Source organism: Pteropus alecto, unplaced genomic scaffold (genome assembly GCF_000325575.1).
Source record: "Pteropus alecto unplaced genomic scaffold, ASM32557v1 scaffold170, whole genome shotgun sequence".
Classification (NCBI taxonomy): domain Eukaryota; kingdom Metazoa; phylum Chordata; class Mammalia; order Chiroptera; family Pteropodidae; genus Pteropus; species Pteropus alecto.
The window spans coordinates 2,143,446-2,159,786 of record NW_006429634.1 but is presented as its reverse complement, the minus strand read 5'-3'; the positions used below and the strand labels follow the sequence as shown (position 1 = coordinate 2,159,786).

General features: G+C 40.4%; 2 protein-coding genes across 2 annotated transcripts in view; one reads left to right on the top strand and one right to left on the bottom strand.

Annotated features, from left to right (window-relative positions):
- The window catches only part of ZMYND12 (zinc finger MYND-type containing 12), a 29,941-nt gene extending 29,598 nt beyond the window's left edge, over positions 1–343 (top strand). Inside the window, exon 8 of the mRNA XM_025050831.1 lies at positions 11–343. Coding sequence (XP_024906599.1) covers positions 11–31 — 21 coding nt within the window. The 3' untranslated portion in view covers positions 32–343. The remainder of the gene's footprint in view (positions 1–10) is intronic.
- Positions 344–8,559: 8,216 nt separating this feature from the next.
- RIMKLA (ribosomal modification protein rimK like family member A) overlaps positions 8,560–16,341 on the bottom strand; it is a 27,349-nt gene continuing 19,567 nt past the window's right edge. Inside the window, exons 4-5 of the mRNA XM_006903994.3 lie at positions 14,372–14,575; positions 8,560–12,053 (exon numbers count right to left, since the gene is read on the bottom strand). Coding sequence (XP_006904056.1) covers positions 11,563–12,053; positions 14,372–14,575 — 695 coding nt within the window. The 3' untranslated portion in view covers positions 8,560–11,562. The remainder of the gene's footprint in view (positions 12,054–14,371; positions 14,576–16,341) is intronic.

Below are 16,341 nucleotides of genomic sequence, written 5' to 3'. Positions count from 1 at the left end.
TTTCCTTTAGGGCTGGATTACTTGTTACTAGCGAAACACCTCTGCTTCAGCATTTACCTCTGCTTTAAAGGGGAAGCTAGGAACTACAATTCCCAGTATCTCTTTCCTTTTATGATTCTCAATTAAATTCAACCAGTGATGGGCAACTGCACAAGATTTGGAAGCTGGATGAGAAGGATCAGCCATTAATCTTTCTGAGAATCACCCACTGTTACTTTCCTGAAAGCAGATTTCCTGTGAAAGCAGCCTGCTGACATTTTGCTCCCTGATCTTTATCACCCAATCATTTCAAAAATTGTGTAAGCTTCCAATTCCCTGTATTAAATAATCTCTTTACTCAAAATGCCTACAGAGGCTTCTGTTTTCTCGACTAAGCCCTGACTAAACACTTGATGTCTCTTCTTGCAACCTTTTACTTTCAAACAATCTGTATCCTTATGTTTTGGATGTATCTTTTATAAAAATAATCAGACATTTTTATATCTGTAATTTTTAAAGAATCATTTAGTCCATTTATATTTTATTTATATGCTATATTTTGGGGGTTAAATTTATGATCTCATTTTGTGCCTTCTATTTGTTCTGCATATTTTATTCCCCTCTTTCTTTCTTTTGGATTGATTATGTATTTTTTCTCATTTCATTTTCTCCCCACTTCTGCTAGGTTATGTACTGTGTTTCCATTCTTTCAATGATTACCCCAGAAATTCAAATATCCATTTCTAACTTCTCAAATTCTGGTTATTTAGGACGTTTACCTGCATCCTGGACATACAAGTTCTTTAAAATCTCTTAACTCCATTTACTTCCCCTTAACTTACATATTATTACTGTTATTTATTTTAAATATAACTTAAACCCACAAGTCATAATTATTATTATTTTATAAAGTCATCACATTCTTTCTTGCTTTTCACACCTTCTATCTGGGCTTATATTACTGATAAATCCTTTAATATTTTCTACAGTGAGGGTTTGTTTATGGTAAATTCTCAGATTTTCCTTCTTTCATTAATCTAAAAATGTTTCATGTTGACCTCATTTTTTTGACTCTTCAATGAAAATGTATTTCGTTTTCATACATGATACAGTGATGCAGGACATAATCTCAATTCCAAAGATCTCTGAAATGTGATTTACTTGACTGAAAAAGGTATACACAGGTTGAAGAGAACCAGGAGCTCTATGGAGATACCGGTACTCACATCTTTCCTAAGCATCTTAATCAGAATTTGTCGGTGTGGAGCTGAGGGATCATCCCTGTAAGGCCTGGCTAAATATTTTCTACTAGCAAGTACGTATGCACTGTTATAAATTATATCATGTTGTCTATGAACTTCTATTTAACAAAAATTCACTTTGAGTTGTTCTGCATTCCCACTATATAACATTTTATCACGACACAGTTACAGACCTGTGTTGTGCCATAGGTCCTCAGGTGACCAAGATCAGAACCAAACTACTCTATCTCCAGTAGGTCCCACTATAGATACATATGATGCAGGTGAGGTGTTCCTATATTCATGTTGGCTCTATGAAATATGCCATCTCTCAAGAGCAACAGGTCGCACAAAATGAACATTTGGCAAAGTAAGTGCTTCAAGAAAGATAATGAAGCATTATTTAAATGACAGGCCATGTTAACATTTTGTTTAATAGAAAAAGTATGTCTTTGCTAATGTTCACCAAGATTGATGACAATGTGATGGAGATAAATATTTATATATGTGCATACACAAACACTGTTTCAATGGTTAATACTTAAACAGAGCAGTTGTTAAAAGCAATAAGCAAGGGTTACTTTTGAGATCAGGATATAAAACCAAGACTATATATTATAAGTATTGTCCCTTGCTTGCAAACCTTTGTAAGATCATAGATCTCTCAGAACATGTTAATGAACAAAAATTTTTTTCAATGGAAAAAGATCATTAAAAGTTTGAAAGTCAAGTTTCACCACAACAAACAAAATTGGATATTGGAAATGAGGAAAATAGCAGACAAAAATTACTACTGGATTTTTTTTCTGGTTCGAGCAAATGGTTGGCATTGTGCACTCAGGTGAGGAGACCCTGGAAGAGGAGCGAGTTTGTGGTGGAGAGATAAGAACATGGATTCAGATTGGGGCATGGGAGGTTTGAGATATTTATGAGACATTTGAGAAGAGATGAAAAGGTAGGCAACTGGACATGCAATCTGACATTAAGAAAAGAAGCCGGGGTTTGAGAGATAAATTGGAGAGTATCATGTAGATGGTAATTAATACTATGGAAATGGAAATACTTGCCTAAGAAAAACAAGAGAGCTTAAGGATATGCCCTGAAACTGAACGGTTAGTGGAGAAGAGATGAACCCAGCAGACATAATTTTAGGTTTATTCAGACTTGTCATACAAAGAATTCCCACATATCTTTCACCCAAATTCTCCAAATGTTAACATTTTACCACAATTGCTTTATCATTTTCTCTTTATGGATACCCATTATTTTGAACCATTCGAAAATAAGTTGCAGACATTTGGTTCCTCTATCCCTCAATATTTAATATGTATTCTCTAAAAACTAGGACATTCTCTTAAATATTCTCATCGGTACAATCAAAACCTGAAAAAATTTTTTAAAAACCCTGAAAATTAACATTGATATGATACTACTGGACTATAAAATACAGACCTTATTCAGATTTTACCAATTGTCTTAATAATGTTCTTTATAGCAAAAGAAAATCCCTGAGCAAGCAGAGCATTTAGTTGCCATGTCCCTTTAGTCAGGGGAGTGCCTTTAGGTGTGACACAATGTGCTGTTATTCAAACGTTCTCTGACTTACGTCAGGAGAAATTCTCTGACTTACGCCACAGTTGTCTAGAATGAAGAAGCCAAGGCCCTTTGGGAGATCTAAAGAGCTATGACTCACTGAAGGAACAGTATGTCAAGGCTGGTGGAAGAGCGATAATCTCAGAAGAAGCCTCTTCCCTGACTTAGGAAATTCCTGCAGTAAAAGATGCAGCTGCAAGAAAAGCAGTGAAGTGGGGACCAGTGTGACAGCCAGGTGGGTGCCAGCAGCATGGAAGCTGTGAAAGTCTCAGAGGAAGACCACGGGACATTGGAAAATAGAAGGGGAAGTTTCATAGGGTTATTCCTCGAGGAGAGGAAATCCCAAGACCCAACAAGTTGGGAAGGTGTTGGTAGCCAGCCTAAAGATCTTTGCTGGTGCCTCTTCAGCACAGTTTCTGCCAGAGCCACAGTCAGGATGATGGGAAGCAATCACCACCCCTTCCAGGTACATCCTGCCCCTGCTACATCGCTGGTCTATGTGCAGCTAAATGCCATTCTTTTTGAGACAACTGGGGGAATTTGAATATGGACTGCTGATGGTATCAAGGAATTATTGTTTATTTTATTATATGCGGTAAAGGCATGAAGAAATATCCTCTTTCTAAAAAGAGATGCATGATGAAGTATGCAGGGAGAAAAGACACAGTGTGTGGGATTTGTTTTAAAATGCTTAAGGAAAAGAAATGGATAGACGAAGTAAAAATGAAAATTTTGATAATTTTAAAATCTGGGAAGTTTACTATTCTACATTTTCGTAGTTTGAAGATATTTATAAAAATAAAAAATAAATATAAGTCACAATCCCCAGGTTTTTTTACAAGTGGTAGAACATAGGAGTATAACCCCAAATCATCCCTGGCTGCAACAAACACACGCTATCTCCATGACTCCCTTACTTTGGCTCCCTACCCTCACAAGCTGAAGAACAGCCTGAGTTCAAGGGTCTCAGGCCTGGTGTTGCCCATAGGTTGTTCCCAAAGGTCTTATCACTGTTTCTCCCAAGAGGTCTTTTGAAATGTCATGCAGACACAAGTCCTCATCGCTCAGCCCGACCTGTCAGAGTTCTCTGGGTGAGTACACAGATTCTTTCAGTTCCCTGGGGCGTTTACTGCACCACACAGCCATTTTTAATGGCTTTCAGCTCTCACTTGCTATTTGAATCTTAATTCACATGTCAGTCCAGGAGAGCATGCCGAGCCAGCCCACGACAAGCTCATACCATCTGCATTAGTATTTTCCTCCATCATCTTGACAGTTGAGAGTTGGCAATATTACAATTCAGACAGCACTCTGTGTTTGAAAGGAAAATTATGGTTTTTCAGAATGCAGCTGGTATGCAAGTGAATAGAAGGAAGTTTCTATGAAGCTTTTTCTTTATTTTATGATATGAAAATAATAAAATGTAGATTCAGCATGTGATTCTTACTTTAAAAGAACAACCAAAGGCACAGAGTTTTGGGGACAAAGGCAAACAAAGCATTCTGTTCCATAGTAATAATTTTAATAAAAAGCAAAAACAGCAAAACAATCATTTATGATTTCTTCTCTGTTTGAGAAGTTAACATTGTTATTGCTGTCAAAACCACTTGGAAATGAGCTCTTTTGGTGCCTAGTTAAGATATATTTTTTACAGCACATTTTCAGTTTGCCAATTAGGCAGGAAAAACAATTCACTTTCCTGGAGCCAAGTTAGTTGAGGTACAGCCCACAGGTGAGACAGAACCTCACAAATCACTCATAAGTTTAAGAGCAAACTAAACAGATTTCTCACATGTGAAAAACAGAGACAAGACAAAACAAGCTGAGAAGCAGTGTTTTCAAGTGCTTTTCTTTTGTTTCAAGTCAGTTCTGCATATTATACCAGGGCACTTGCTTCAGAGAATATATCACACATGCTACCTCCCTGGAACTAAGCTGTTTCAATGTTTACGTGTATCAATTTCTTTCCTTCGCCCAGTGGCAGTGGTGTGCTAATAAATGTTTAACAACCTCAACAACCAGCTATGGCAGGGGCGCAGGAAGGGAGTGGAATTTGGCAAGAAGTGTTTGTTCATCTCTGTGGGGTAAATACTCTCACCATGGCTGATTTCAAGCTACCAATGTGATGATACTGAATGGTGGAGTTGGGAAGAGATGCACACCATTATATAGCATTCCATCATACAAATACAATAGATATCAATAACCTCAAGAGCATAGAAAGCAAAATGTAGTAAAATAATTAGGAAGTGATCAATTTTGAGTATTTATTAACTTATGATTTTAATATACTATATTTAATCATGTTTTATAATTTAATTTTTAATGATGACTGTGTTTAAAAACCAGCTCACGAAATTCCTGAAAATCGAACTCTTGGGCCAGTACAACCTGGCTCCAGCACACCACTGGCACTCTGGGGACCTCCAGGTGGGACTAAACAAATCAGCCACCTGCTTGGTCCTGCCTTCACAAAGATGTTTATTAGTTCTGCAGAGTATTTAGGAGCCCCAGTTCTCCCCTTATAGGAGACCAGTGTTCCTTTAAATAGGAGATTCTGGGAGTCTCACTTAGGACAGGCCTAAGACAGCAGAATTTAGCTGCTTTATTGACTAGTTCCTTCTGATCTCAGGGCTGTCATCCCTGCCAAGTCCAGATGGTGCTGTTGGACTATCAGAGTTTCCTGCACAGCCCCCTGGGCCTACTGCACTCCCTTCACCCTCTGTTTGACAGATTTAATTCAAGTCCCTGGCACCTCCTCCTTCCATTTGATGCAAAGCCAGCAAACCTAATACAGGAAGAGCCAAAGAAACCAGGTGCTAAATCACCCAAGGTCAGGCTGCTCATCAGCTTTCCAGCCTCCCAATTGTTGGAAGCAGCCTTTCTTCCAGGATTTTCCTAAGCCAAATACAACCCCTATATCTTATATTATAGCATCATAGACTCTCAAGGATAGATGGGACTTTCCAATCATTAAGCCTAAACCACAGCATGCTTGAGCAGCCGTCAACCCTCCCCGCCCTCTCCAACATCTCTTTTTCCCAGCTGTAAAGCTGATGTCGGCAGGCTTTTATCCCTTGGCACTGAGCCATGATCCATGGGAAGGAGCTGTTTGATAGCTGACAGTGGAGGAAGCAAGAGGAAAGGAACCTGCTGAAAAGCTAGGCGTGTGGTTAAGGCTTCACATTCAAGATTGTGTTCATCACATTTATAGGTGATGAAACGAAGGTCTTTCAAGATTAAGTGACTTTCCCTAGGTCACAGAAGCTATAAATTAACGTGTCAGTATTCGAACCGGGGCTGTCAAACTTGAACTGGCACCATTTACATTAGTCCATCTTGCCTTCCATAACGTGTGATGACCCTGACAGCTAGTGGTAAATATGGCTTTTGTGATGCCTGGCTAGTATAGTGGGAATGAAAAATGTATCACCTTAAGAGATGGCATTCAAATTCCTTTTGAGGAAGAAGCCATCTTTGTTCAAGATGGTAGAAGGTAAAATCTTGAAGATGGGGAGGAATCAGATTAAGAAAAGGAATGGCTATATTGCTGTTCGTGAGAATATAAATGGGTTTGGTTTGTCTCAGGAAGGGAGACAGGTACCACATGGAGTGGAAGGTGAGTGAATTCCTCTGTAGTACATCAGAAGAACATTTTATGAATGGGCCACTGTGTCTTCATTGCTGCAATGTTTTCCATTTCCTCCCACATCACTGAAGCACACAGGCATGTGTGCACGCATGTGCATACACGCACCGACTCATTTGAATTTTGGTATGTGTAGAAATGGAGGAGGGAACTGAGCTTCATGTCTCAGCTGATATAATACAGGGACGAGACATCACTGTTGCTTAAAATGAGGTAGCAGAAATCTGGAGTCAGCAGTGACTGCCAAGATATAAGTCCCTTAGAAATCGCAGAGATCCAAAGGCCCAGTTTATCAGACTTGTCTGGGTCTCAAGGTACAGGAGGTCCCAAGCTGACATATGGGTTATAATAAGGAAGACTCTGTGCCTAGTGGCTGCAATGGGGATGCACTATGGAACTGGAGTGGGAAGAAACTTAACTTTGTGGCTGATTACAACTAGAACATATGTATCAGTCAGGATTCCCCCTCAGGTGTGCCTCATGGGAGAAATTTGGGACCTTCAAGCCTTTGGTCCTCTGCAGAGGCCCACAGAGGTCTCCACAAACCTAAAACATTTTACAGTGAGGGAATATGAGCCAAATTGGGGCCAAGGAATCCTTCGATCAGCTTGGCAGGGGCCGTCTCCCTCATGTAGCATCACCGATGGCATAAGCTGGGGCTAAATGGTCTTGGTTGGTCTAAAGAAGGCCATGAGCTACCTTGCACCATGGAAATTTCATACAGCCTTTGGGACTCTCATCTGAACACCATCCCAGAGCTAAATTCTTCACAGCTGGCATATCAACACCATGTTGATCCAGTCCAGAGGCTCAGAAATGGAATGAGCAGAGGGTCCAGGATGGCAGGAAGTGCTAGACGTTGTGGAATAGAGCCACCTCTGGAAGTATGCAACACTGAATGAGGAGTCAGATGGCCTGGGTCTTAGCCTTGCTGCTGACTAGCTAAGTGACCTTGGCTTTTGGGATTCAGATCTCTCATCTATAAAATGGGGAACTACACTTGTCTCCAAAGTGCTGCTATTCCTATGGCCTCAAGTCTGGCTGGATAGGTGACTTTTTTAGTGTTTCTTTAGAGCCCCAGAGAACAGGAAACGGCAGAATAAGACTACCAAATGGGGTCTAGATGCCAGCACCAGAACCAGGATAGTGCCTCATGGTGGCATGGGAACCACACTTGGAGAAGGAAATTGAAAGGCTTGAAGGAACGCTTCTATACTCTGCCGTGTGAGTTTTAGAAGAGAGGGCTGCAGAGTCCAACCATAGACCTGGAATGGAAGCATAACAGTTTTAAGAAAGGATTAAAACAGTACATTCCTGAGGTGAATGGGCTTCTAGATAGAGAGATTTTAAAGCCACGATCTCATCTTGAGTCTCAGAGGCAGTCAAAAGCAGCACAAGGCTTTCTATTGGCTATAGCAGAAGATCTAAGAACACTAACTTTAGGAACAGTGACAAAGATGACTGTTGTCAGGGCTCTTTCCCAAAACACCTGCATAGACTGACAGCAAATAGAAGCCTCACCTCCAGGTGCAAAGGAAAGTATCTGGTTGACGTGCCCTATTTTACTGATTTTGAATTCACTCTCTGAAATCACTCCTTAAACCCATCTCAGAGAGCTGTGGCTCTAGGCTTGCCCACATGCTTTCTGGTACATTAACTTCTGGGAGGGCCAGCTATTACTTGGATGATTCTGGAATCTCCAGCTAGCTGCTTCAATCTCCCTGATTTACATTCAGAGTGTACTCAAGACCAGCATTCATCAGAATTTAAAGAAGGGCTGGGGCATATATCTCTCCCATTTCAAAAGAGATGTATGGGAAGCCATGCATCACATTATCTTTACACAGATTAGTTTCAACAGACTCCTACCTCTAATCAATACAGATTCATGATTCTTTCATTAAAACCCACGGAAGAGCCCTGTCTTCCTCCTTCCCACTAGAATTCCAAATGATCCCAATCATCTCTTTCACTGAAAGAGATAATGTCACAAAACTATCCCAGACCTTTCTCCTTCCCTTCCCTCCTCGCCCCATCCCAACTGTCATGGAATCCCCTCTTAGCTGAGAGCAATGAGCTGCAATTGTGACACTAATAGCTTATCATCCACTTATATTGTTGATCAGATCCTAAAGACCTACAGCTCCAAAAGACACAATCTGGCAATCATTCTGGCCATACCTCATCAGCAATCAGACAGATAGCAGGAAGACATTTTTCCCAAGTGCAGAGTTATATATATTCTGAGTGACTGAGCTATTGGCATTCAAGTTTTGACCAGTTTCAAGATGCTACTATTAGATAATGGGAAGACCGTATACAGACACTGTAATTTATGTTACATAAGAAAGACCATTAGTTGGTATTGGAGAGTCAAGGGTTTCAGGTTATATATGATACATCCAGAAGGCTGCTTGAATACACTGAGAGCCTTACTCCTTTTAGGTCGCAAAGCCTGTAAGAAGCTGCATTCCTTTTTAGGGCCCCTACCACTGTTTAGTGTGCTAATGCCAAGAATTCATGGCCTTTTTCTTTAACTCCTTCAGAGGAGGGGTGATGAGAAACTGTTATAAAACCAGATGTGGGAGGCATTCTTCCACTACCTCCCACATAATGAAGTCTCATTAAGGAACTTACTTTAACCTCAAAGCACCCACAAGAGGTAAATAGAATAGGCATCTCTCTTATTTGAAGAATGGAAAAATGGAGGTACAGAGACCATCTGATTATATAAGTTTGATCACCTGTTTAAAGAGAGCCAGGACCTGGATCTGGCTCTCCACCCTATGTTCTTTCCAGCAGGCCTTGTGGGCAGCTATGACGAGTGTGGTCCAGCCACCTGACTGAGGTTCACTCTCTAGCTGCTCTGCTCAGGGTCGGACTCACTAGCATGCTTTTAGATAAAGTGGGAAGACCAAGCTTACACTAAACAGTGAGAATGAGTGAATGCAGCTTCCAGGTCATCACTCGGTTCTGATGTTTACATAGACAGCATCTGGCCAGTTTCAGAAAAAACAGACCTAGAACTACATTCTTCTAAACCTACCCTGAGTGGTAAACATAAGGTACATGTCTTAACCTATATAAAGGTGAAGTATTATTTTCAACTGTACAAGACACATTACTAGTTACAGTTTAGGGGCATGCACCCTATGTTGCACTGCATTGAAACTACAACTGTGTAGTGTGACATCTCCATTACATGGCATTGAACATTATTATCCAATTGTACAACAGTTACTTGGTGAGATCTGATTTAAGCCACAATATTTTAAAAGCCAATTTCTATTTAAATGTGTTGTGAAAAAATTGAAGTTTGACCTTATACACGATTTACATTTACAGTAGAATAAGTACAGTAATTTAAACACCCAAGTGGGTATTGTTGCCTTTAAAGTAGTCATGTCGGGAAGATGTATGTTTAGTTTAGTGAAGCTGACCTTACTCGGAACACTCTAGAACCCTCCTTGGAAATTGTCTACTTGTGAGCTTCCTCGATGTTGTTAAGTCTTTGTCCTTTAAGAGAGATTTGTTTTTTGAGAAATGATTTTTTAAAAAGCCAAATTGCATTAGATGATAAATGCAATAAATAAAATGGGTGATGGAGCTTGAGACTATCTCTGGGAAGGGGTGGTGTAAAACACGAGATCCGACTATAAGGTTGTGAGCCCTCTTTCCTTGCATGGCTTCAGAGATAACTCCAAGGAAGATTTCTTTGTGTTCTTGGCACATGCAACATCACAGCTCAAGAGTGTGGTCTCCTAAGGAAATAACCCTGATTGTGGTAACTCTTGAGTGCATATGTTTTCGCGTATTTGGTTAAAAAAGTAGACTTGCTCATTTCCAGTTGTACTTCGTCTAAGCAGAAATGGAACACTTCCTTTCCATGATTTCTCCCAAGGGAAGGATCATCATTGACTGCTTGAAGAGTTAAAATGAAAAGCACTTGGTGTCATGTCTACATTATCCAACTCCCCCCAAAATGTGCAATGAAGAATTCCTGATACCTGAGTCTCCCCAGTTTTGAAAAGTGGGTAAGGACAGGTCTCTGGAACCTGGATAAGACTAGAATGTCAAGGGAATTGAAGTGTTTCCAATGGCTCTACCTACCTAACAGGCCCATAACACCAACTTATACAAGAAGACTGCCCACAGCTAAGTAGTACACAAAGTTTCAGTAGAGAAGAAGGCGGAAATGATTATCTTCCAGTAACTTTCCATGATAAAAACCCACTGGCTTCTGGCTGACAAGTAAACAGAGTCCATTGAAAACAAAGTCCATGGTGTTCGATTCTAGTGCACGCTTAAAAAATAAAGTGTGTGGCCACTAGCTCATTGAAGTGAATTTCCAGCTGAGGCCAAAGGCAGCAAAGGTGCAAGAGGCTGCTGGGGCTGACGTTAGTAGAAGTGGGTCTGTAAATTCGGAGTGGCAAAGCAATTTGTAGAAAGCCCCAGTTACAGAGCAGGACATTTGCCAACCAGTGAAGTTAAAGAACGTCCACTTTCACTTTCTACAAAGTGCTTCATCGAAAATGCTAATGAGGAAGCTCCCTAGAACACCATATCCTGAGTGTCAGAGAAATATGGTCAAGATGGTGATTGATGGGGAGTAGAGACTGATCCTCGAATCGTGTTCAAACTGTGTATTCTCCAAGCATCACACATACACACTTAATGAAGAGCACATAACTGCAGTCACGTTCCACCTCTTTTGCACACGCCTCCATCCGGTGGTTGCTTTTGAGCACAGTATTTCCAGGAGCCTTTCCGAGTTAATGGGCTCTACTGCTAAAAGCCAGAAGCAGCAGCACAGAGTCAGCGCCTTAAAATCAGCCGTGATATCCAAGTGCTCGCAGCCAACATTGCTCTCAAATCAATGTTGTTCTTGGTGAGTGTTTTTAGATTAGTCTTTGTAAAAACCACAAAGCTAGGCCATTTGCTTAAATCATCGTTAGAAAGAATGCTGAGTGCCCAGATGGGATTTCCAGTTTCTGTGCAAATGAAATCACATTAGTCCAGATTTTACTCACTCAAAACTACTAGGGAAGCAGTAGGATTTGGTTTAAATGCTGCCAAAAAAAAAAAAAAAAAGGCAAGAATTCACTTAAGTTTTAATTCGGAAGCAATCCTGCTGTTGATGTTGTAGCTGGGTTCGGGCAGCGTGGGCGGCGGGGGCCCTGTGGTGCTTGCCGAGGAATCCCGGACCTCGCCCAGTTCAGGCTCACTCTCACTGGAGGTAGACCCACTGTTGATGGTGTAGATGTTCTCTGCAACAACCTGAGCTGAAGCACAGCCATCTGGCTCTATCTTCTCCCTGGGACTAGACAGTCCTGGGAGGACAGCCACCTTCCCAGTCTGCCTACTTGGCAGCAAGGACATGGCATAGTCTGCAATGATCCCACCCACGTCTAAGTTGCATGCCTGGTCGAAGGCGAGGAAACCAACGTTGGCGTTTGCCTCACACACTACAAAGGAGCCATCGTCCATGATGAGGAGATCAATGCCGCAGAAGTCCATGCCCAGTATGTTGGACACCTGAATAGCCAACTGCTTGCCTTGTTCTGTCAGCGGGCACATGACGCCCACGCCACCTGTGGGGAAAGCACAGTGATGTAACAGTGACATAAGACACTAACAAGTCAACGACCCTTCAAGGAGGAGAAGAGAGAATGCTGAGGAAGGGCAGAAGGAGGGCATTTTCTTACTCACAAAAGGTCCGCATGAAAATCAGGACCCTTTGGGAAAACGATATGGTCATTTCTTATCCGTTCTTAAAAATGCTTCTATCCTCTGACCCAGTCATTCTGCCACTAAGGAAATAATCTTATGCAATAGAAAAAAGGGCTTCATGCAGACAGATGTTGACAGCGGAGTTATTTAACATACTGAAAAATCACTGTGCCTGGAACATAGTAGGTACTCGATAAATGTTTGTCAAATGAAAAATTATAAACTAAATATCTCACAATAGAGGAAAACAACATATTTTATAACCATTAATAATAATGCTGAGAGTTTGTGATCCCATGAGAAAATATGAAAGATTAAAGACTACATAATCATAACTATGCAAAAAGATAATATCAGGAAAAAAGGCTGGAAAGAACAAAACCAAAATGTTAACATCAGTTGTTTCAAGATGTTGGGATTAATGATAAAATGTTTTCATTTGATTTTGCTGTATTTTCCAAATTTTCTACTTGGAGAATATATTCCTTTTATAATTAAAAAAAAATTAAGATTATTTTTTAAGAAGAGCAAGATGGAGAGGCTTGTGAGACAAAAGCCTGTGTCAAGGACAGAGTCTGACTGTCTTTACTTGTTAAAAAGCTAAGGCTTCAGATTTAATTGTCTCCCTGGAAAGACTTAAGACTTGTATTCTCAGGTCCAGTAACTCACACCTTTACCTTAACACTGTCCTTTCCTCGTTTATTATATTGTATAAGGAAAAGGCTATAAAAACAGCTCAGCAAGAAAAGTAACATGGATAAATTACAAAACCATGTGGTTCCTTGTTAGAGAATGGATTCTTTAAGGTGAAAAAGACAAAATAGTAACACATAAAGTTCAATAGTGTGGCACTATACACATGATTATAGTGAAAATTAAAGGAGAAAATATGTTAGGTACACAGAACTGTGTCAACCTGAACTTAGAATTTGCCTCTACTGTACCACTTTATCGCAATATCTTACAATGATCTGTTTATGTGTCTTCTCTTTTACTGGACCATAAATTACCCGAGGGCAAGGACTTTCTTATCTACCATAGAGTCCACTTGTGGAAACTGCTCAACCAGTATTAACGAAAGAAGGACGAAATCAGTGTTTCAACCTCTTTCTTAGTCACTAGACTGGGTACTCTCACCTGGCGATTTACGAAATAATAATGATAGGTATTTTTTTCATATTACCAACATACAAATTCAGTTAATGAAGTTGACAATAGCTTTCTGTAATGGGGAAGAGAATTTACATCCTTCCTGAACATCTCCATTCATCAAAACAGAAAACAAACTTTATCAGTGTGTTCATGGGATGGGGTTAGGCATTTGACCCAAAGATAAACTGTACCTTTCTAATAACATCATACATATAAGAAAAACACAATTTTCAATTATAATGTAAAAGCAGAATATGCTCTGTTTCCTGCCATTGCCTTACTTTAGACCTTCACTATTTCTTTTATTTTTTTCTCCCTTTTTAATGCCACCCCCAACTTCCACCCTTGACCTACAGATGCTGCCATCTCCCCTTAAGAACTGGATCTCTGAAGGCAGGGCATCTCCTCCCACGCGTTCTTTGCATGCTTGGCTTGGCAGGGGATGGAGGTATGGGGAGGTATCGGGGAGGTGTGGGGTAGCGGGGGCACAGGGGAACCTGGAGTATGGTCCATTGCTCCACGTGGGGTGCGAACCCAGGACCTTCTGCATGTAAAGCAGAAGTGCTAACCACTACACTATGGAGCCACCCCCAGACCTTTGCTATTTCTTGACTGAGCTCTTAGAGCAGCTGCCAAACTTGTCTCCCTGCCTCCCATCTTATGTCTTCAATCCATCCTCCAACCAGATGTCAGTTTTCCTCAAACATGGATCCTCACATCACTCCCTTGTTTAAACCTGGGTGCTAAATCCTAACACCTACAGGATCGGGGTTCAAACTTCTGTGCTCTGACATCCCTGGCCTGACTCTGTCATAGAGCTTACACCCACCTGTCCCCCTCCTGGACTGCTTGCTGCTAAAAGTAGGGGCCTATTTCTAATTCTTATCTGTGATCCTGGTGCCTAGCAGAGGGTCTGACAAGATAGGAGAAATTGGTACATGTTTACTGAATAGGTCCAAACATCCTAATGAAAAATCCTGCTGGCCTCCCATGACCAACAAATGGACTCTGAGCTTTTATACCTTACCGAGAGAGCAGTTGCTTTGCATCCGTCCATCCGTGGAGCAGCGAAGCATAGAGCCTATAACCTGGCCGCCGACCACCACCACCCGAATATCTTTTCCATGCGACTCCTTCACATACTTCTGGAACAGGTACGGCACATCATGGCGGATCAGATGGCAGATGTCTGAGAGGTGATGTTTATCTCTTGCAAGGAACACAGCTTTTCCTTTAAGAAGAAAGACAAAGTACACAAGAAGTAGTTAGAGAAGCCTCTGGACCCTGTCCTTGCCATTCTGTCTCCCTGTCCCAAACAGTCACCAATTCTTTCTGAATTTGCCTCACTTCAGTCCCTTCCATTTCTCTGACTATCAAATGGCTATTGGGCCTTATTTTCTCTTAATAATGTTGACCCTCTCTTTATCATCACTCTTTCACTCTTTTTCAAAATGAAATAATAATGTATTTAAGAAATACAGAGAAGGGGTCAAAATAAAATCCTAAGGATCTAGTCAATTCACTTCCAAAACAGCATTTCCTATCACCCTGAGGATGCTGATTTTGTAGTGTCCATGTCTCACTCATTTTTTTAAATCCACCGAACCTCATACTGGGCTCGATGCACAAAGCAGTTGTCAATCAATATTTACAGACCATAATTAGCTGAACACACTTTAGAGAAATTCCAAAATAGATGGAGAGAGATCCAAAAGAGGTAACACCACACAACGTGATTTGGCACTGAGAGGTCCATGCAAAATGCTATGGGAGTTCAAAGAGGGAGCCCCTGACAGACATCCTTCCTCCTTTCATTCACTCATTCATTCTTTTATTTAAATTCACTGGGGTGACAAAAAAAATCACTGGGGTTAATAAAATTCTATAGGTTTCAAATGTACAATTCAATAATACATCATTTGCATATTGCATTTGTGTGTTTGCCACCCAAAGTCAAATCTCCTGTCACTCTTCCTCCTTTTAAACATAAGTAACTGATTATTTGGCTATACCTATTCATTCTAAAATAAATGATGTATACTTGTATTAATTTCTTGAGAAAGTATTTCATTTTAACTTCAAATTATTTTCTGCTTGAATCACTTATGCTTTTGGAATTATCTGGCATCTGCTTTCCATTTGCATGTTAGCTAAGAGATCCAATGGGGTTCCTGATAGGTTTGCTCTGCAAATCTGACACGAACATACCCAGGCTGAGCATTCTTGTTTACAAGTATGGGACAAAGAGATGGTTTTCCTAAGATTTGTGTCACCATCTTAAAAGAAGTGGGACCTTTCTGAACTCTTAATAAAAAGAGTGATGGACATCATTCTCTAATGGCATGTAAGACTGGAAACATATCTCTAAAACATGTCTCAATTATTGGACATTTGGCACCAGGAGATCTGGCACCTGGCAACAGATGGCTAGAATTCAGTCGCAGGCACTGGGGGTTCTCTGGATATTAAGTAAGATTTTAAGCAGAGATGGGGGCTAGAGATAGAGACTTATTTCTATGGTTCCTGGCACCAAGGATCTAGCATGGAGCTTAATTTGCAGTTAATAAAAGAGCTACAGTTTTAAGGCAAAGAGTTAAAAAGAGGGGGCAGTGGAGGGCACCAAGATTAGTTAATAATCTACTATGTGCCAATCACTTTTTTTTTTGTTATTTTGTTTACAGTTTAATAGTAGCCATTAGGACAAAGATAGTTATTTTTGCATTACAGATGAGGAAAATATGGGTCCACAAGATTAGTCACTTTCTCAAAGGCATAGGCTATACTAGTCTACTGCCTTCTTTAAATTTATTTCCATATGCTAGAGTCTAATAACTATTGTCACTTTGTTTACTCTCTACCCATTTCCTTAAGAAATGTTACACAAACAATGAATAATCTGAAAATGAAATTAAGGACACAATTCTATTTATATTAGTATCAAAAGGAATAAAAAAATTAGAAATAAATTTAACTGAAGAGGTACAATACTTATACACC